The sequence below is a fragment of the Phyllostomus discolor genome, chromosome 5 (genome assembly GCF_004126475.2).
Source record: "Phyllostomus discolor isolate MPI-MPIP mPhyDis1 chromosome 5, mPhyDis1.pri.v3, whole genome shotgun sequence".
Lineage (NCBI taxonomy): Eukaryota > Metazoa > Chordata > Mammalia > Chiroptera > Phyllostomidae > Phyllostomus > Phyllostomus discolor.
Genome location: NC_040907.2, coordinates 168,871,030 through 168,892,618, shown reverse-complemented (window position 1 = coordinate 168,892,618; position 21,589 = coordinate 168,871,030). Strand labels below are relative to the sequence as shown.

The 21,589-nt window shown below is 55.4% G+C and overlaps 1 protein-coding gene across 3 annotated transcripts in view; it reads right to left on the bottom strand.

The window, feature by feature from the left end:
- Nucleotides 1-21,589, bottom strand: part of TACC2 (transforming acidic coiled-coil containing protein 2) — a 166,591-nt gene that overhangs the window by 114,662 nt on the left and 30,340 nt on the right. The window contains exons 4-5 of one of the 3 annotated variants that reach the window (XM_036027415.1): nucleotides 7,582-13,320; nucleotides 6,725-6,844 (exon numbers count right to left, since the gene is read on the bottom strand). In XM_036027415.1, coding sequence (XP_035883308.1) covers nucleotides 6,725-6,844; nucleotides 7,582-13,320 — 5,859 coding nt within the window. Of the gene's footprint in view, nucleotides 1-6,724; nucleotides 6,845-7,581; nucleotides 13,321-21,589 lie in introns of those variants that run through there. The other 2 variants (XM_036027416.1, XM_036027417.1) reach the window with 2 other exon arrangements.

Here is a 21,589-nt window from a genome sequence, read left to right as displayed (position 1 = left end):
AGCCTAGACGCAGGTTGTGTGTGTGTGTGTGTGTTGGGGGGGGGGGCGGTGTTGGCTGATGTTGTGGGGTAGACCAGCCCCCTCCCCTGTGACAGCGTGCTCAGGGCAGCTCGGGCATCAGGGGGAAATATGCCACCGGGGCCATCAAGGGGCGTCGGGGCCACTTAGTTCCCTCGTCTCTTCCCACTTCTGAGCCTCGTCAAGAACACCCCACGCTTCCTTCCTCTCAGATCAAAAATATCCATTTCTCCAAAGCCGCTGCTGAAACAAACCCGAATCCCGGCCTAACGCAGCGGTTCCCACCAGCAGCAGTAATGAGAGGTTCCAGGAAGAGAAGGCCGGTCCGTTTGGACACATTCGTTTGGAAAATCACCAGCTTGCCCTGCAGCTGCCCCTCGGGTCCAGGCGCGACAGGACGGGGGCCGTGGCCGTGCACGCCCACGGGAGGCGCCTGGTGGCAGAGACTCAGCCCCCTCCCCCTGAAGGGACTGCCACCCTCGGTGGGGGTGCCTCACCCACCAGCTTGCCAAAGTGACTTGGCACTTTGCCAAGGGACAGGTGCACCTTTAAGAAAACTGCCTTTAGTTACGGAACACGAGAGCTCCAGAACATAAAGGCGATATCCACTGTCAGAGCTCCTCCGACCTTTACAGTGACCGAAGCTGCTGGTAACAATACACACCCAACACCCAAGTCGTCTGCAGAGCCTTCGGTTCCTAGGTACCTCTGAACCCCATAACAAGCTCTGCGTGAGCCCAGCAGCATCAGCGGATCCCCTGAGGACAGACAGACAGACAGACAGAAGTCTGCACAGAGAGGGCCAACGGCCGGGAGCCAGCTCTCGTCCGGTCTCACGGCGTCCTGTTCCCACAGGGGCTGTGACCACTTCCTCTGAGCCTTGGGAATTTTCTCCTCTTGCTTGCCGGCTGATATTGAGTCAATACGCGTGACATAATAGCAGCTGCCACTTTTCTTATGCACTTACCATATACCAGGCTTTAGGCTAGATGCTTCGGAAACTTTCCAGTTTTATTCTAATTCCAATCCCAATTACTTTTCTCCCTTTATAAATATAGAAACTAGAGCCCTGGCTGGCGTAGCTCAGTGGATTGAGCTCAGGCTGTAAACCAAAGCATCGCAGGTTTGATTCCCAGCTAGGGCGCATGCCTGAGTTGCAGGCCACGGCCCCCAGCAACTGCACATTGATGTTTCTTTCTCTCTCTCTCTCTTTCTCCCCTCCCTCTCTAAAAAATAAATAAATAAATCTTTAAAAAATAAATATGGAAACGTAGGTTTGGAAAGTCAAGCGGCTCATCCAAGGTAGCACAGCCAGTGAGAAGCCTCTGAGGCATGAATGGGCCTGCCTCAACTTCACTGCTTCCCTCCGGGGAGGAAAATCGCTCCCAGTGAAAGGGGGACCAGAGCTGTAGCCCATTGGTAGCCCCGTATTTCCCAGAAGGAAGGTTAAAAATAATAGAAGCAACGTAATATAAAAATCAAACCTCAAGGGATCTTGAGGGGGCAGGCAGGGTGGGGGGTGGGACCTGTTGTCCCGGCTTTATCTGCTAAGAGAACTACACTTGAATGTTTTTTTTTTCTTTTCTTTAATTTATGCAGCTGTAACCACCCTCAAAACCTTATTCTTAAACTCGAAAACATGGTGTCACAGCTGGTAATTTTAGAAGGAGGCGGAGGAGAGAAGGAAGAAGCAGAGACCTAGTGGGAAGACTGCGTGGGAGGACGGGTGAGGAGCAGGCCCGGGCTTGGTTTCAGGTCCCGCCAGGGCTGCCTCGGCCCCACGCCAGCCACTCCTCCCCATGTCCCCTCCCCGCTCAGCTTCGCAGCCCAGCCGCCCTGCATGAGTGAGCCCAGGTCTGCGCAAAGACCCCGAGCATCTGGGAATCATTTAATTCTCTCGAAATGCGCTAATAATTGAGAAGGATACTTTTCCAACTATTTTCCCACGTGGGAAAGAAAAACCTCTTTTAAATAAAAACCCAGCGAAAAACCGACTTGGCAATGCCCAAGACGGACCCAGAATGATGTGTCTGACACCAGTGGTGTGGAGCGCAACCTCCCACCCACTCGGAAGCGTCGTGTGCACCCCACGTCCACAGCAACTCAAACGCCTTCTGTGGAACACCCTGAAAATGAAGCGAGCCTGTCCGTGGGTCCCAGATTCTTCCATAGGCAGGGACCGCATGATGTACAGAAACCCACAGAGCCACCTGTCAACCCTGCTTCTCGGAGTTGGGCGCCCACAGACTCCCCCCCCACCCCGAATGGGGTGGCAGCAGGAGGTCCACAAGGCCTCAGGACACCTGTGGCGCATCCGCCGGCAGGGCCGATTTCACTCCCAAATTGCTGGGAAATAAACAGTAAGCGTATCTATGCTCCCTGCACCCACGTGCGCAGCGTGAGATTGAGTTATCAAGCTGCCCTGTCACCGAGGCAGAAGAGACACATGTTCAGATACTGAGTCTGGTCTGCGGTGTCAGCCCGTGCAAGTCAGCAGCATCCCCCGAATTCCAGAGTCCGCAGAGGCCTGCCGCCCGATCTCTAAGGACAGAGAGAGTGTGGTTTTGATTTGCTCTGCTCTTCTCTCGGCAACTCAAAACACTACTTTATGTTGAAATATAGTACGCTACAACACGCAGTAAAAGATACATGGAAGGTCTTGGAATAAAACACAATCTCAAAACCTTTTAAGTGGAAGCAGATTGCTGTGGGCTCCACAGCAAAGGGTAAGAAAGAATTCACTCTCCTCAGTCATTAATATATTTCAGCAGACAGCCCTGGCCAGTGTGGCTCAGTTGGTTGGAGCATCGCTCCCTACACCAACAGGCTAGGGGTTCGATTCCTGGCCAGGGCACACACCTAGGTTGTAAGATCCCAGGTCAGGGTGCCTATGGGAAGCAACCAACTGATGTTTCTCTCTCACATTGATGTCTGTCTGTCTTTCTCCCCAACCCCTCCTCTCTCTTTAAAATCAATAAACTTTTTTTTAAAGATTATTTCAGCACAGAACTCAGTACTGGAGAAGAACGATGGCCTGGCTGGAACCTCCGCCCCAGGAGAACAGGCCCCACCCGAAGACGAAGGGCAGCCGCTCAGTTCTCTGCACGGGACAGGCCCATCCCCCACAGAACCGTGATAGGAGCCCAACACCCACCCAGCCCCAGAACCTGCGGGCGTTGCACTTGAATCAGCTATCTCAGACCTCACGGCAACTGGCTGAGGCAGGCACAGACGTGCCCATTCTATAGCTGGGCGAACTGAGGCCATGCATGTAGCCAGGAAGGGGCGGAGCTGGGGCGGGAATCCGGAGCCCCTGCACGAATTTCATCGCCACCAGGCCCTGGCAGCTTCCACTGAAGTGTGGCCACCCGGCTTCTCCCAGACTGCTGCTGGACTTCACCTTCCCGTGCAACCAGCTGCTCCCAGGTCACACACGTCCTGGCCTGGACCAGACTTTCTCTGAGACCTGCCCAGGCCCCTGGCACAGCTCCTCGTGGTGAACAGGTTCACCGGAGGTACTAAAGCCCCCTCTTCAGGGCAAGGAAGCATTCCCAATGTTTGTGCTAAACCTGCAGGATTGCGGTTGCTGGGCAGAGAGACGCAGGACTGTGGGGACCCCATGGGAAGGCTCGTCAAAGCTGTCACAACACTTTGGGGGTTGGGGGGTACAGAATAGCAGCCACGGGCCACTCACAGCTGCTGAGTGCTGGGAATGTGGCCGGTCCACACTGAGATGTGCTGTGAGCACGAGACACACACAGGATCTCAAAGACTTACTATGAAAACAAGAATGGCCCTGGCTGGTGTAGCTCAGTGGATTGAGCGTGGGCTGAGAACCAAAGTATCGCAGGTTCAATTCCCAGTCAGGGCACGTGCCTGGGTTGCAGGCCATGGCCCCCAGCAATCGCACATTAATGTTTCTCTCTCTCTCTCTCTTTCTCCCTCCCTTCCCTCTCTGAAAATAAATGGATAAAATCTTAAAAAAAAAAAGAAATAAAAGTTAAATTTAAAAAAAAAAGAAAAAAAAGAAAACAAGAATGGAGAGTATCACCTGGATAATTTTTATATCAATTACATGTTGAGATGAAAGCATTTGTGATAGGCTGTTGAATAAAATATATTATCAAAGTGAATTTGGTAGTTATTAAATTATATATTATAATTATTATATATACAATCAAAATTTGTTTCATTTTTAATATGGCTGCTAGAAGATTCAAGGTTACATCTGTGGCTCGTGCCATAATTCTACCAGGCAGAGCTGGTCTGGACCCTTCTGGAGACCTTTGACTGTCGACTAAGTATAAGCTGGAATCTGTTGCAGCCTATTCGTTCAGACGATGATGCCTCTTTAATTCCCCTTAAGGGAGGGGAGCCCAGAGGTCACCACACCTGGCAGGATGGAGGGGAGGGTCCAATGAGAATTCTCCCCAGAAACCCTCAACCAATGACAGAGTGGGAGAGCAACTTCCCCAGAGCCCAAAGCACAAGAAAGGCCCACCCTCTTCATCCTCACTCCTTCAGGGAGCAGGCAAAGCAGGCTCTGGAAGCAAATGATCTAAGCAGAAATAGACCTGGAACCACAAATGCAAGCCATGTACTCAAAAGCCACATGTGGGATTTCAAAACTTTGGGTAGCCACATTTAAAACAAGAAAAAAAAATAAGTGAAATTAATTTTAATACTATAGTCTAACCCGATACATTCAAAATATGAGTTTAACCTATAGTCAATACGGAAATAATTAATGATACATCTTGTCTTTTTCAGACTAAATCTTCAACCTCAGGTGTGTGTTTACACACGTAGCACAACACTCACGCCTGGTGAGTGCAGACGTCCCGGTCGGCCCAGCTCTGGAGAGTCTAAAGGGCTATGACTCGAAGGACACTGAGCACAGCCGGCAGGAAGTGTCAGTCCCAACCTGAACACCCACTGCTCGGGAAACTGTGGTAAGGGATGCGACTTCAGCCACTAAGGTTTGTTGGTAAAGAGTTCTGATGGTGGGAGGGCACGGATCAAGTCTCTGAAAACTTACACAGAAAAAAAGTGGGGGGAAACACGCTGAAATGAGAAATAACTATAATCATTAGGTGGCATGGCTGTGAGTCCTTCCCTTTCCTGTTATACTTTTCTGTATCTTACAAATTCTTTAATATGAATTTGGAAACTATAATATTGCCCTGGCTGGCATAGCTCAGTGGATTGAGTGCAGGCTGGGAACCAAAGTATCGCAGGTTCGATTCCCAGTCAGGGCACATGCCACGGCCCCCAGCAACCACACACTGATGCTTCTCTCTCTCTCTCTCTCTCTCTCTCTCTCTCTCTCTCTCTCTCTCTCTCTCTCTCCCTCCCCCTTCCCTCTCTAAAAATAAATAAATAAAATCTTTAAAAAAGAAATTATAATATGAAGACGTATAGTGATTAAAACAATGAACTATAAAATATTCATTAACCTACAGCACGTTTGGTCCTGAGTTCTCCAAGAAGGGGATAAAATACCCAGGGACATTGAACAAAGAGCTAACCCATCGTCTGTGGGGTGAGGGAGGGTAGATATTTCTCCTGGTTGGATGTTTTGTCTCCCCTTGAACTGGGGACGTCGAACTGCACACCAGCACGGGCTGCGGGGAATCCCGCGCCCGGTCAGCAGCAGACGCGAGGGTCCGATGCGGACGGAAGCCGCATGTGCCTGGGCCGCAGCGCCTGCATCCCTCCGCGCACTTAGGACAAGAGCTGCCCTTGTGGGGCAGGGCGGCAGCTGGGTGTGGGTGGGTGTGCTCAGACGCGAAGGAACAGGTGACCGCACATTCTTTCGGCGTGCGCACAGTGTGAGTCCAACCATTTATAAAATGCCTGCAGCTGTTTGGGAGAACACAATAATAGCCCGTCACAGGTACCCATGTAAAGGCCAACCCCACCCTGCTCGCGTGCGCGCGCATGCACGCGTGCTCGCGCACGCACAGCGCCAGACAGCCGCAGGTCCAAGGATGCTGTGAAGCCTGCTCACGACGTACCTGCCCACAATACCTCCATTTCCCGCCCCCCAAAGATGAAACTTCCCGGTGGCACATTTTGCACAACCAGAGGGGGCGCTTCACTTAGGGACGAGGAGGCAGGCGCCCTGCAAGTGCCAAGGACTGGGATCTGTTACCTCTGCCACGTGGCCCCCTCTAACCTTGAGATCTCTGTGGAGCGAGGGTTCCTGGTGATCAGAGATTCCTGCTCCAGAGAGTCAATCGGTGTGGAGCCCATTTGCCTCAAAAGGTAATGAACTAGATCAGTGGTTGTCTAGGGCTCAGGGGGGTGGAGAGTTGAGGTGTGATGTCTAAGGGGTGCAGGATTTTTGGGGGGGAGCTGCCAATGATCTAAAATTATAGTGATGATCGCATAACTCTGATGATACTAAGAGCCACTGAACTGTATACTGTACATGAGCGACTTACACAGCATGCGGATTACCTCTCAATAAAGCTGGCCTTTTCAAAAGAAATAATAAGCCCAGCTAAGAAAGCCACTCGCTCGGTCCCTTTTACAACCATGGAGCTTTCCGTGACCTCGGGGGCTGCTTCACCCGTGTGAAGAAGAGGGTGGCTCTCTGCTTTCCTCCTGGGTCAGGACTCGTGCCTACGCGGTGCCCCCCTTTGTAAAACACCCCGTGTGCCCCCGCCGCGGGCAGGCACCACGGTGCTCCAAAGGCTCCTACCTCTTCGCTGGCCTTTCTGCTCCTCCCGCACTGCTGGCCTCCTTGGAAACAACCTCGCCCGTGACCTCTGGAGCACCCTTCTCCGGAACAGAAGGGGATGGGCCAGGCCCCGGGCTCATCCTGGGAGGGCGTTAAGAAAGCAACAGATGGCCCTGGCTGGCGTAGCTCAGTGGATTGAGCTCAGGCTTTGAACCAGGCATCGCAGGTTTGATTCCCAGTCAGGGAACATGCCTGGGTTGCAGGCCATGGCCCCAGTAACCGCACATTGATGTTTCTCTCTCTCTCTTTCTCCCTCCCTTCCCTCTCTAAAAATAAATAAATAAAATCTTAAAAAAAAGAAAGAAAGAAAGCAACAGATGGTACGAAGGGCACCGCTCTTCGTGTCCTGTTGAAAATGCCTACTACGCCCACAGCCCTGGGACACAAATGCGTTTGGGTTTGGGATGCTTTCGGATCACTTAGGCATCTCTGCGTAAATCAATGCAGATTCAAAAGCAGAGCTGCCTGGACTCCGGATAAACAGCGATCGACTGTAACCTGTGACCCAGCAGTGCGCGGCCAGCCGGCAAACAGCTCGTGCTTTGGAAACAGTTTGAGCAGGATGAGTTAACACAAGGGGAGGCATAAGACTTGTCAAACAAACAGGTCCCACGCGCCTCCACCCATTCCGCCCACAATTTTCACAATCTCAGCACATCCAGAGACTGACTGTAAGCAGGTAAACTGTAAATAATTAGACGTGGAGAACTTAGCTTCTTAATAACGACCCACCTATTTGACTGACTTACAGGAATCAGGGTGAGAACCACTTGTGAAGCGGACCCCACCTTCCCAGGGCAATGTATTCTTTTAAGTACCTTTCAGCGCGGAGTGCTTCCGGAGCCAGGCTCTGCAGTTCAGGGTCCCGAGTGTCTTCAGGTTCTGGAGGCGAGGAGACACGTGCCTTCCCGTCCCCAGCAGGAGGCGGAGGCTCAGCCTGCTGGTGCCCATCGGGGCTCTCTGCGCCCAGGGCGTCTGCAGCCTCCATCCCCGGAGCCCCCGGGGAGCAGCCGGGGTCCCCACAGCTCCCTGGCGGTGCAGAGTCAGGAGGCACTCCAGGGAACATCCTCGTCGTACCTGTTTCCGGCAGGTCGCCAGGCACACGTGCCCCGGTCTCAGCTGTGCTCAAAGTGACGTCACCCTCCGCTTCCCTGGCAGCCCCTGCCGCCACGCCGGGCTCCGGTGGAGTGTCTGTCACTGCTGCTGGCTCACGGACACTCTGGCTGCCCGGGGTACTTTGTTCCTCTGAGGTCCCAGCAGCGCCCCCAGGCCTCCTCTCTCCCCCAGGTATGCTGGGGTTCCAGGGCTCACTGGCGGCCTCGGCTATGACAGGCACGTCCGCACGGGGGCCAGATGCTCCCAGGCCAGAGGTGGACACCGGCATGTCACCTGGAGCTCCGGTGTGACCAAAGCCGCAGGCACCGCCTTCTCTGGGTCGACTGCTGCTGGTGGGTGTGTCCCGGTGCTGCTTCCCAGAAGGAATCCTGTCACCTGGAACCGAGTCCCCTTCTCGGGGGCTCTGCAGAGCCACCGGCAAGTCTGCAGCTTTCCCCGTAGGAGTCTCTGGAGAAGCAGCTTGCGAAGAAGGGCCCGAAGCTGGCGACTGCCGGCCGCTCCCCTGCTGTGAGCCGGCCTGGCCTCCCAGCCCCGGCCCCGCTTCTGCCGCCCCCTCTAGCTCCTCGCGCTCCTTCGGCATTGGCATCAGTGGGACGCCAGTCATTTCCTTCCCCACGCCAGCACCTGCCAGGCTCTGCCCTGCCAGCCCCAGCAGCTCTTCTGGAGCTGGAGCCTGGGGAACCCCGTGGGAAATCTCAGCCTCAACCGCCAGCTCCTGCTTCTGCTTCTTTGAGTCCACCCAGAGTCCAGCGGGAGGGGCAGGGAGAGGGGCTACGGCTTCTATTTGAGTCCCACCTGGAAGCTTCTCTGGGGGCAAGGGCACCCTGAGGTCCTTGCCCCCAACACTCGGGCCAGCTCCCGCCTTTTCCCCTGCCGTACGCTGGGGCCGGTCGGCGGTCAGGCCTCCAAGCACCGGTTTCTCGAAGATCTTGGTGATGTGCTCCCTGAAGTCCGGGAACCCGGCCGTCATGCCGGTCTGCTTGGAGCCGGTGTCCACGCCACCGGACGCGCCCTTCCTCGTGTCCTGGGAAGGTTCTACCATCCTCCCCGCGCCCCCCTCACTGGCAGGGCGAGCAGGAATTTCTTGGGGCCGGGTGCCTGCATCAGGCGCTCCAGCCGCTCTTTCCTCCTCTGCCGTCTGCTTGCCACTGGCCGGAGGCAGCATCCTGTCCATGTAGGGCACAGGGTCCCCAGGTCCTTCAAAGTTCCTGGCTTTGGGGCTTCCACTGCTGGCCGGCACTGCGGAGACGTCCCCACCTGCAGCTCCTGGGTGGGAGAGGGAGAGGGAGGGGGAGGCGAGGGGGCCCGCAGCCGGCTTCCCGGAGGCGGCGTTTTCCAAGGCACATGAGGGCTCCTGTGTGGGACAAGGGCTTTCACCAAGACCTCTAGGACTATCTTCTGCCCCTCTCCTGGCAGCACTGTCAATGTGCAGGTAAGGAGTGTCAGGAGCGGCCTCTTCTGGTGGCCCCGATGGTAGGAGCTTCTTGGGGTCAGGGATAGCCTGGGCTGCGGAACTAGCCACCATGCTCCTGGAAGTCCCAGCCAGCTCTCCTGCTGGCGGCAAGGTGTCCTGACAGCTGGCCGAGGGCTGCCCAGGGTGGCCAGCTTCCCCTTGGGCGGGGGTGGGAGCTTGCTCCCCTGGGGCGGGACACGGCTCCATCTGCAGGAAGCTGCCACCCGGAGTACCTTCTCCCGGCTCCTCCGGAGCCCGCGGCCTCCTCAGGTCTCCTTGGCCAGCATCCTCACCAATCGCAGCAGCCCCTGCCTCACCTCGCTGCTCCTCGGCCGATGGAAAACTTCCAGGAAGCTTCTGGGCCTCTGCCTCCGAGGTGGCAGGACGCTCCATTTCCTCCTGCGGGGCCAGCCCTGGTTGCCGCCCGCCTTCCTGGGTTTCATCACACGCCGCGCTCTCCGGGGCATCCTGAGTGGGTGTGACACCGGGACTGGCAGGCGCTGGGCCCGGCGGGCCCTGAGCTGCATCCAGGAGAGCTCCTGAGTCAGGCCGGCAGGGCAGGGCCCCCGCTGTGTTCCCACTTGCCTCCTTCGTCTTGCCCAGGCCCTGGAGTGGGGGCCAGGCGTCGGCTGCTTCAGAAGCACCTGTGTCCCTGAGACATGCTTCCTCACGCTGGCTGCTGGCTTTCGGCACCAGGACCGGCTCCTGCTGGGGCTTGTTCGGCCCCCGCCCAGCGCAACCTTCGTTCCCCTGCAAGCTCCCTGTGAGGGAGGAGCCTTGTGCGGTGCTCCCTTCGAGCGAGGAGTCTTGTGCGGTGTCCGCTGCAGGAAGCACAATGCCACAGGGCTCGCTGCCACTGCACACCACCTCTCGCCCGTCCTCCCCAAGGGCAGGCAACTCGGGGCTCACTGGGGCCAGCGGCTCCAACTGCTCTGGCACAGGGCTCTCCGGAACCGTGTCCCTGGGAGCTGAACTCGGAGCATCAGACAGACTGACTTTGGGGAGCTCCCTTTGAAGCTCTGGTCTACAAGCCTGCTCCCCTCCTCCGTGCGTGGACAAGGTCACATCCTCCCGAGGTTCCACGGGGACAGGGATCTGGGGGGAATCCGCACCTGGGTCCTTAAAACCTGGATCAGCTGGGGAAGTCTTGTCCTCATTTTCACACTGTTGCTGCTTCTCCCCGAGCATGGCAAAGACAGCTCCTTCTGGGCCCGGCTGGGGTGGCCGGCGATGGTTCTCAGGCTCTCCTGAGGGTCCCTCAGGTGCAGCCACTTGGATTTGGTGTCCTGGGCAGGGCAGGATTCCCTGCTGATCTTGCTCTGGAAGCCCACGGTCCACTCCCAAGCTCTCCCCCTCGGCGGGATGCGGCCCATCGGCTTGGACTTCCTGTCCAGCTGCATCGCGCCCCAGCCCTCGGGGTCGTGGGGGCGTCAGCGAGCCCTCCCCGTCACAGCTGCCGGGCGTCTGTGCAGACGGGCGGCCCCTGGTCTTCATTTCTGACGAGCTCTCCACTGCCCCAGCCTCGGGGACGACCTCCGCAGCAGAAGCCGGCAGGAAGTCCGATTTCTCAGCTTCTAAAGCAGGAAGAGAGTCCATTCTTCCCCGTCCCCCCACGTCCTGAAGGACGTCAGGACATTGGGGCTGTGGTCCTGGCCCCTCTTGGACGGCTCCTCCGGGAACAACGGGTTCACCAGCTCCATCCGGTGCGGGGGGTGTGATGGGGCCCTGAGCTTGGAGCGTGTGCAGTGAGCCAGGTGCCCGGACCACGTGGGCTTCTCCCAGAGCTCCATGGGCCACTGGGCTGGGAGCTGCAGCTTCAGACGGGGACCCGGGCCTGTCCCTGTGCCCGGGACCCTCCTTCCTGTGGGGCTGTGCTAAGGCTGTGCTCGGAAGGACTTTGCTCTCCACGGCACTGGTTCGCTCTGACACCTCCTCTTTCTCCGTCTCTGGGTCGGGCTTGCAGCCGAGGGCCTGGGGGTGCTCTCCCCGCAGGTTTGTAGGGTCTGCACTGCCTGGTGGCTCTGGGGCTTCTTCCTGTCCTGTAGGAGTGGCCCCAGAGTGCCTGCTTTCCCCCTCAGCCACACCTGGGCTGTGGGGGGCCTTGGCTGCACCCTTGGGCCCCAGGGACCTTCTGGCACTTTCATCTGGTGCGCTGGGGGGAGGGGGCGGCACCCCTTGTTGGACTTCACGGCTTTGCTCCGTGCCGCAGATCTCCCGACTCTCCTTCTGGGGCAAATGGGCGGGACCCTCGGCCGGGGGGCTCCCTTCCAGACCCCTTCCCTCACCTCTGAGGTCTGACGCGGGTGTCTCCTGTCCCGCCAACCCTGCCTCTGCCGGCTCTTTGGCTGGATCTGTAAGCACAGGCACCTCAGGCCCCGAAACCGTCTCCCTGGTCAGCCAGCCGGGTTCTCCTGCGGCAGCTGAGGCCTGGGCGCCGGGCTGGGAAGTGAGGCCCGAGGCTGGACTTGGCTGCTCAGCACTCATAAGCAAAGCTGCCTCAGGCTGGTCCCCTGCTGCCCCACAGGCGGCTTTACTGGGCTCGGTGCCTGGCATCCCTGTCTTCGAGTGATGCTGAGCGTCCCTGGCATCTAGAGTCTCCATCCGAGAGCCCCCGGCCCCCGGCGCCAGGGCAGGACCTGGCAGACCGCAGGCTGGCTCCGCGCACGGCAGTTGTGCCCCGGTTTGCTGCTGACCACTTTCCCGGGGAGAAGCAACGGCCTGGGCTTCTGGAGCAGGCCCTGAATGGCTCCCTGTGGGACAGCAGACCCCGAGGGAAACTGAGTCAGTGACTGAATCCTGCGGCGGCATCTCTGCTTGGCAACTTCCTCTGTCTGAGGCTCTGGGGGGTGGCACTTCTGGGGCCGGGGTCTTGGGCGTTGGGTGGCCGTCCTCCAGGGCAGCTGAGCTCTTCTCGCCTGACGGGGCTGCAGATGGGCTCGTGGGGGCCGCTTGTACTCCTGACACTGGTGGAGGGAGGCCACCTGCAGCCTCTTTCCTTTGGGAGTCGAAGCCACCAGGCTGGCCCGCCTCTCCAGCCGGCTGTCCCCCCACAGGCTCTCTGGGAGGTGCTGGTGAAATTCCTGGCGACTGATCAATGGAAGCCGATTTCTGCCCCTCTCCTTTTAGGTCGTTCTGTCTTCCAGCCCTGGGGACAAGGGCAGCTGCACTGTGCTCAGTAGGGCTGTCCCCGGGAGGGGCAGGCGCTCCCAGGGTGCTCCCCTGGACATTTGGGGAAGGCTTCTTCCTGGGGTGCCGACTGAGGGGCCGGATGAGGGGCCAGCCCTCCGGTGCAGCTGGTGGGCTTCCTGAGCACACTTCGGGGATACTCTCGGCAAACGGCATGTGCCCCTCTTCCTCCAGTTTGTTCTTTATTCCGGCCCTGGGGACAATGGCAGCTGCACTGTGCCGAGTAAGGCTGTCCCTGTGAGGGGCAGGCGCTGCCAGGGTGTACCCCCAGACATTTGGACAGGATTTCCTCCTGGAGTGCTGAGCGAAGGGCCGGATGAGGGGCCAGCCTTCGGGGGCAGCTGGAGGGCTTGCAAAGCAAGCTTCGGGGGGACCCTCGGCAAAGGGCATGTTCCCCTCTTCCTCTGGGTCGTTCTGTCTTCCAGCCCTGGGGACAAGGGCAGCTGCACTGTGCTCAGTAGGGCTGTCCCCGTGAGGGGCAGGCGCTCCCAGGGTGTACCCCTGGACATTTGGGCAAGATTTCCTCCTGGGGTGCTGAGCGAGGGGCCGGATGAGGGGCCAGCCTTCGGGTGCAGCTGGAGGGCTCATGGAGCCTACCGTGGGGGGGCCCTCGGCAAAGGGCATGGAGCCCGAGGGGCTGTCCTGCTCCCAGGGCGCTGGTGGGCTGGGCAGTGGAGAGTCTTCCGGGCCGCTGGCTTTCTGTGGGTGCTTCCTTGGTTCAGTCACCTCTGGGGACGCGATGCCCGGATCTGAGCTGGCAGCAGCACCCTCAGGAGCGGAGCGGGAGTCTCCGTGCGCGATGCTGTCAACAACGAGAACATTTACTGTGTCATTGGCTCTCAGCGATGCCAAGGACAGACCCACAGCACAGGCAGAATCACCCCCGTGCTCCCCCACCAAAGGCCACGAACCGCACCGTCCCCCCTGCAGCTCCTTCCTCCACACGCCCCCAATCCTGTCCCTCCCGGAACCACTACACATGGCATCACTTTCTCCAAGAATCAACAACGGAAATAAAAAAACACTCAGTCTGGGCCTTTCCGGGCTGGTCAGCACTGAGTGGGGAAATGGGGAGACCAGCTCATCGTAGCCTAAAATGCGGGGACCTCAGAAAGTTGTTAAGTAAGTTTGGCATGATAGAGGGTGTGAACCATTCCGTGTGGTTTACGAGGAGGTCCCGCACACCCCCGGGGATCCTTAGATGTCTGGGGGAAGGCCCAAGTGAGCACAACTGTGCTTTGAGACAAAGATAATCGTGAGCTCGACGCTTCACATTCAACAGGTGCTACTGTGAGAGGCGCAATTCCCAAGTCAGTTCTGCGTGGCCTCGGAATTTCTGCATGGTGTGCTATATAAAGCTCCAGGGAGCCGCGTTCCCTTATGCCCGTATTTGTGCTGAACACACTTAGCTGCGCAGGGCGGGCAGAGACGCTACGAAACACGCAGGGACCCTGAGGGAACTGGGCTCGAAACTACCGACTCGCTATAAATAACTACCCAGTGACTGTAAAATAGCTTGTCTCCTGCTCTATCTGGGCTGTAGTTCTCAGTCCTACATAGTTTTAATTAAGTGCATTTTAAGAATTTAAAAAGGATATTTTGCCAATACAAAATTTTGGAAATGTAGAAAGGTAACAGAAGTATGGTGTTTTTAAAGGCTTTTTACCATTTTCTTTAGAGTTATCATAGGGAGGAAAATTGCAAAGGAAAAATGTATGGAATCTTCTGGAAACTGTCACATCCACACACATCCACACATACACAGACCCACAGTGTTTTCAACGTGACCAACAAAAAAAACTCACATGTTCACTACCCAAATTCTAGCCCTCCATGCAAGGCAATGCATCTATTCCCATAGGAGGGACTCATACAGTGGCAAGGTGAGGTACATTCCTGTTAAAATTTAGAAATACATGCAATGGACTGAGCCGTGTCCCCCACGAAACCCATATGTTGAAGTCCTAACGCCCAGTACGACTGCGTTTGGAAACAGGGCCTTTAAGGTGGTGACCCAGATTAAAGGAAGTCGCATGGACAGAGTCCTGATCCAATGGGGGTGGCGCGCTTTTAAGAGGAGAAGACTCCAGGAATGCCCTCTTCCGTGAAAGGACATAGCAAGAAGGAGCCATCTGCAAGCCAAAAAAAAAAAAAAGGTCTCACCAGAAACCAACCCTGCCCACACCCTGACCTTGGACTTCCAGTCTCCGAACTCCGAGAAAATAAATTTCTGTTGTTGAAGCCACTGGGTCTGCTGCGTTGTCATGGCAGCCTGAGCAGACGGATACAGTAGGTACAAGGAGATTGATTGTGCTGTCCTTCCCACATGTTTGAGGTGTGTGGCCTCCCACAATGAAAAGGTGGGAAAATAATAAAGGATGAAATCCGTTAGACATCAAGGCTTTGCACGGGTTGCCTCACTGAACCCTGCCGACCACCGTGTGAGGTGGCAATCATTGCCCCCGTTTTGCAGGCAAGAACCACGGAGAACAGAGAGGTTGAGCTCGGATCTGATCTGATCGGCCGCCATCTTATTCCCTCCGTGCCGCCTCCAGGAGTAAAACCTTCCAAGGGGGGCCGCTGAGCTTGCGTCCCCAAATTCCTCCATCGAAACCTAATCCCAAGGCAATGATATGAGGAGGTGGGGCCTTTGGAAAGTGATGAGGTCAGGAGAGTGGAGCCCTCACAAATGAGATTAGTGTTCTCACTAAAGGGACCCCAGAGAGCCCCCTGGCTCCCCCTACCACGTGAGGACACAAGCGAAGATATCTAGGGACTAGGGGGCTGCCTCTCACCAGACACAGAATCTGCGGCTGCCTTGACCTTGCACCTCCAGCCTCCAGAAGAGGCAGAAATAAATGTCTGTTGTTTGAGTCCCAGTCTACGGCATCTCTGTGACAGCAGCCTGAACCGGCTGAGACAGAGGGGAAGAGGCTCTCGACCCGCCTGCAGTCCCGCCTCTCGCCACGCCCCTCACCTATGATGAGATGCATGTGACGTCAGCCGACATCCTGGTAGGGGTGTGTGCACCTCGCAGCTACACTGGCCATCCTAGTCCATGACCTGAGGACAGTGCGCCTGGGGCACTGGAAAGATTTCAGGTGGGCCCAGAGAGAGCTGGCTAGTGTCTCAACCAGATTGTCACTGCCTCACCCCAAAGCAGAGCTGGCAAGCGCAAAGAAGAGAGAACTCAGAGGGTAAGTTATATGCAATCCTCCAACTCCCAGATGGTCACGAGGCCAGAAGTCCCCGTGGAGAGCCCTGGCCCAGTGCTGGCTGGTGCGGGGGGGTGGGGGGCAGTTAAGGAGCCAGGCCTGGCCATCTGGAAAGCACGAGGTTTAAGAAGGTCACAACCTGTGAGGCCATTGGCTCAATGGACTTTTCTAGAACGAGCACTTGAACTTTGTTGTGTCTGGGCCATTCGCTAGGGGGTCGAACGACTTAGTAGTTGGGGAGATGAGTGGTGTGTCGTTCCCAGATGGAGCCCTCCTATTTTTTTTTTTACATCTGCTTGCTTGTTCAAGGAGCGCAGAACGCCGTCTGGTAGTAAAACAGCCAAAGCTGCTTCCTTGCCCCCACCTCGGGCAGGACCGGCCAGCTTAGGGGAAGTGTGCCTTCACCGTCCAGAGACAAGATGATAAATTCACTGGATGTGGAAACCTTGAAAACTTGTGGGTCTTATCCCAGAGCACCCAGGACCAGACACCCCACTGAGCGTGAGGCACTCTCTTCTCAAACACAATCCGGCCTTTGGTTTGTTTAGTGGAAGCTGAGCAGCACCAGCCCCTTTGATCACCCATCGTCGGAAGCCACTCGCAGGAGTCGATGTGCCTCAGGGCAGGAAAAGTTCTGAGAACGGGTCTGTTCAGGGCTCCTCATTAATCAAAGCTCACGTCATGTCCTTTTATGCTCCAAGACTGAGTCAGAGTGTGTGGGATGCCGGCTCTGTTCGGGATTCAAAGGCGTGCTCTCGTGGGCTGGCCTCTCAATGGAAGGCTTTCAGCCTCAGAAGGGCGCTGCCTTTGTCTCGAGGTCAGGAGGGCACCCCAACAGCAGCCGCCTTGGTGTGGGGCGGACACCCCCAGCCCGACAAAGGGGAGGCGTGGGGTGCAGACCCGGGGAGGGGGGTGATTTGCTGCAGCACAGTTCCAAGCACACGTGGGGAAGCAGAAAAGGCCCTGCCCACTGCCCAGCGGGAGACAGTCACATCCAGAGGAGATACCCTAAGTGCGCCGCAGTCCTGAACCCAACACGCCAGCAGACTAGGAACACGCACAGAGGGGAAGGAGGCCAGCTGAGGGAAATAAAATGAGCTTGGCCCCGCACTGCCAGGCTCGGAGACCAACAGGTCCAGGACGCACCATTGGCAAGATGGAGCGTTCTTGCTCACTGAACATTTACTGAGGTCGGGTCCGTGGGAAGCATGATTCAGTTATGACTGCATTTAATCCACACGGTGCCCCAGCAGAGGGAGGACGTCCCTCCTCTTGCACACACAACGAAGTATTTCTAGAGCGGCTCAAGACCAGACCTGGGGTCGCAGGGTCACTTTGCCATGCAAGATGGAGCCCCACGCTGCCCGCTCCAGGGCCCCGCCACCGCCCACTTCCCTGCACTTGCTGCCTGTGGCTCTGCGGGATGGCTGCAGCTGCCCCGTTCTCCCATCCACTCCAGCCCCCTTTCTTCATTCTGGTCTCCAGGTGGCCACTAGAGCAGCAACGGCTTAGAAACCAAAGCCACTCCCTGCACGGTGGGGGTGCGGAACTCTCCGGTGGCCTCACCCCGTTAGGTAGAAGCTGGGCCAGCAGCCCACCTTTCCTGCCTCGGCCAGCACAGAACTCCCCATCCTGCCTCTGCCTGGAGCCTGGGGTCCTCCCCCATCCCCAGCTCATCTCAGCCCCAGTCTCCACCTCTCAGCAAAGCTCCCTGGCCTGGCTTCTCGGACCCGAGCTCCTTTTGCAGGCCCGCCTGGGGATGACGCTCGTCACAGCTGCCATCACCACGGGTGGATGACCTCTTCCCCCACTGGGTCTTGTCCTATATCCCAGTGCCCGGCAGGGAGCAAACCTGGACTGCGTGAACGTCTGACTGGATAGGGTGCTTGTCGGGGACCCTCACTGGGGGAGGCGTCTCCTACTCCGGAGACCTTGGAAAAGCAAAGTATTTTCTGAATGACCCGTGCAGAGGAAGGAGTTCTCAGGTTACGAAGGAGATGGACTGGACGCTGCCATGGTTTCTCAGCCTTTGGGGGGTATTTCACGTGGAAAGGCACCTTCCTCAGACACTTCCTGGCGAGCCTCACAGATTGGGTCCTGTCCACGTGCGTGGGCCTAACGAGGCTGTGCCAGGCTCCCTGCACGACGCCAGGGAGCCCACTGACCTCAGCAGCCCTGCCGGACTCAGCTTTGTCTTTTCAATCCAGTTTTAACTCTTGTTTCCATGCTCATTCTGTAATAGGAGACCAACCAACAAACCAAAACCCACGAAGACCAAAGTGCTTGAGCAACCTAAGCAATAGAGAAAAAAAGAAACTGTTGGTAGGTTCTAAAGAGCTACTGGGGCCCTGGCTGGTGTGGCTCAGTGGGTTGAGCGCCGGCCTGTGAACCAATAGGTCACCAGTTCAATTCACAGTCAGGGCACAAGCCTGGGTTGCAGGCTGGGTCCCCAGTAGGGGGCGCACAAGAGACAACCAACCAAGGTATCTCTCACACACTGACATTTCTCTCCCTCTCTTTCTCCCTCCCTTCCCCTCTCTCTAAAAAGTAAAGAAATAAAATCTTTTTTTAAAGATTTTATTTATCTTTTTTTTAAGATTTTATTTATTTATTTTTAGGGAGGGGGGAAGGGAGGGGGAGAGAGAGAGGGAGAGAGAAACATCAATGTGCGGTTGCTGGGGGTTATGGCCTACAACCCAGGAATGTACCCTGGCTGGGAATCGAACCTGGGACACTTTGGTTCCCAGCCCGTGCTCAAGCCACTAAGCTACGCCAGCCAGGGCTAAGAAATAAAATCTTTATTAAAAAAATAAAGAGTTCCTGGGGAGAAAGGTACATGGGGGGGTGTAGTGCATGAAACACCAAAGTATCCTCAATATTCAGCCTATACTTTGCCACAAGAACTTTTATATGACTTCAAGGTCAAGGTGTCAGTCCATGCACGAGAATCTGCCATTCAGCATAGCGGAGGACTGAAATCCAAAAAAATATTTCACAACTGCCTTCTAACACGTTTCTGGCAGCCCCCTCATGGGGTCCTGAGAAGCAGCAGGATAATCAGTTTTTCAGAATAGTTCAGGCTGGCGGGGGCTGGCGGGGGCTGGTGGGCTGTCGTGCAGGAGGGTTCCCACAGCCAGCACAAGCTCCGCCTCTCATGGCGCCTCATCCCTGCCTGTCGTTGTCCTTCAGGGGCACTGAGACTACCCGTCACAGTGAAATGCTGGTCCACTGAAACACGCTTCTAACATGATTACTTCTGATCATTTGGACGTTTCTTAATAATCGACCACCAAATGTAACCCTACCATCCCATTAGAGGAGAAATCTGTTTTTACTCACGTGAAAAAAAAACCCTTTAAAACGCTAATAAGCTCAAGTTAAGGAACTTGATAGAATATTTACCCGAGTATTAATATTTCCTTAATTTTAAGTTAAATCCCACTAGCTGTCTGTGGAAAAATGCAAACAAGAGTTTTGCTTGTGTGCTTGGAGTATGAGGACATGTTTCTTTTCTTTTGACGCCAAGAAAGAAGAGAGAGTGGTAAACATACACTTGTTATATTCCTTCTTGATAGGACTTCCGACACGTATTAAAATCATTTTCCTGCCTTAGTCAATACAGTACAAAGTAGGGGACATAGTGAAATGCCCTTCACGACTAAAAAAATCTTCCAGAGCTCTGGCTGGTGGGGCTCAGTGGACTGAGTGCTGGCCCATGAACCAAAAGTTCGCTAGTTCGATTCCTGGTCGGGGTAAATGCCTGGGTTGCAGGCTAGATCCCCAGTTGGAGGCGTGCGAGAGGCAGCTGATTGATGTCTCTCTTGCACGTGGATGTTTCTCTCCCTCTCTTTGTCCCTCCCTTCCTCTCTCTCTAAACATAAATAAATCAGACAATCAAAAAAGAAGAAATTGAAAAAAAATCTTTCAGAGAATTTGGGCCACTCACTGAACAATAAGATGTCACCCGTGTCACCTGTGAGACTCAGCTCATGTGGACTGAGCTCAAAAATGTGGCTACGGGTTTCTTAAATGTGGCTACGTGGTTAGAGTAAGTGCCAGTCACCAGCCTGTTCCACTGAGATTTGCCTCTGTCACCCACTGACCTAAATGAGGGGGTGGAGAGGGGAGGAGTCGACAAGTTACCGAAGCTGACTCAACGTTAAAGACACAGAAAGCATTCCAGCCCCTCCCAGCAGTCCCACGGCTGCAGGGGGAACCTGGCAAAGGTAACTGCCGTCACGGCGAGCATCTGAGCCCGTACAAGACAAGAGACTGCCAGCGCGTGAGACAAGCTGCTTTTGATGAGAAAGAAAAACAGTTCTCACCCCCGGCATCTTCTCTCTTGTTAGTATTTGTTTCTAGAAGGGTCTCCTCACCTCTCCCAAAATAAATGCCAGGTGATGTGCTACATTTCCATTTAAAACCAGAGGAAGAAATTTGATAGGATGTTTTTTGATGTTTCCAGAGAGCCTGGATGGGAAAGCATCATATAAGAGATTGTGAAGTCCAACAGGAGACCCAGAAAATGAAAGCCAATGGTCCTGGTGACAGTGACAGGACGCAGCAGAGTAAGCCCTGGTGCTGCTCAGAGTAAGGTCTGAGGGGCGTGGCCCAGGGAGGCGGGACCCGGCTGCGACCTGACAGTCCCTCTGACTTGTGGGAGAGACAGAGCTGGGCATCCAGGGAGACCCAGGCAGCTGGAGGTCCTGAGGGTCCCAACCAGAGAAAACAAACCCAGACAAAGAGGACGCAGGAGATGTGCAAAGTAGCAGCTGGTACATGCATGTGCAGAAACCACCGAGTCTAGGAGCAAACCGCCCAGAAGGCTTATAGGGAAGAATTCTTGAAACTCACAAAGGGCTGGGAGTGGTTCGCACTTCCAACCAGCGCAGAAAACCTCCTAAGGCGTGGGACACTTGCTAGAGCACGAAGGAGAGTCTGGCCTCCACGGAGGAGACCATCAACCTTGGACTAAGCACCGCTGTGGTGCCACCTGACAAAGCTTAGAAGCAAAAAAACCAAAGGATTCAGCAGTTCCAAGTAACTGCATCCCAGAGCAAAGTTCAAGAATATTTATAGAGATACAGAAATATCCAGAACCCAAAAGCATAAACTCCACAGTGTCTGGCGTGCCAAGAAGCAGGAAAATGGGACCCATAATGGAAAGAAAACTCAGGGAATCGAAGCCAAGCCAGAAATTAGGCAGGCGACAGAATTGGTGCGCACGCCCCTCTTGCAAACGGCTGTAACTGTGTTCCATCTGTGCAGGAGGGTGGAGGAAAGAGTGAGCACGTTAGGTACTGACAGGGAAGGCATATAAAAGACACAAATCCAAGTCCGGAGATGAGGACTGCAGTGTCCAAAAGGAAACCCACTCTGGGGTGGGATTAACAACAGATTAGTCATTACAGAGAAAGAGACTAGTGAATGTTAAGACCTAGCAACAGACACTCTCTGACGTGAAACAGAGAGAAAAAGACTGAAAAAAAAAAGTTAAACGGCATCCGGGATTTGTGGGCCAACTCCAAGCAGCTGAATGTTGTAATTAACATCCCCAAAGGAGAGGGGATTTAAAAACTCTACGAAAACATAATGGCTGAAAGGTCTCCAAATATGATGTAAACGGGAAGCCCACGGATCCAAGAATCCAGCTCCAAGACCAAGAAACAAAACGAAACATACACCAAATCACATCATACACCAACATGTTTCAAACTGACAGAAGGTCAGAAGCAGCCAGAGGAAGAAAGACCAAAGGACAAAAGGAAGGGTGAAATCAGATTTGTTTGTGGGGAACGATGCAAGCTGGAACTGAGTGGGGCGGTATCTTTAAAGTAAACAAAGGAAAACGTCACC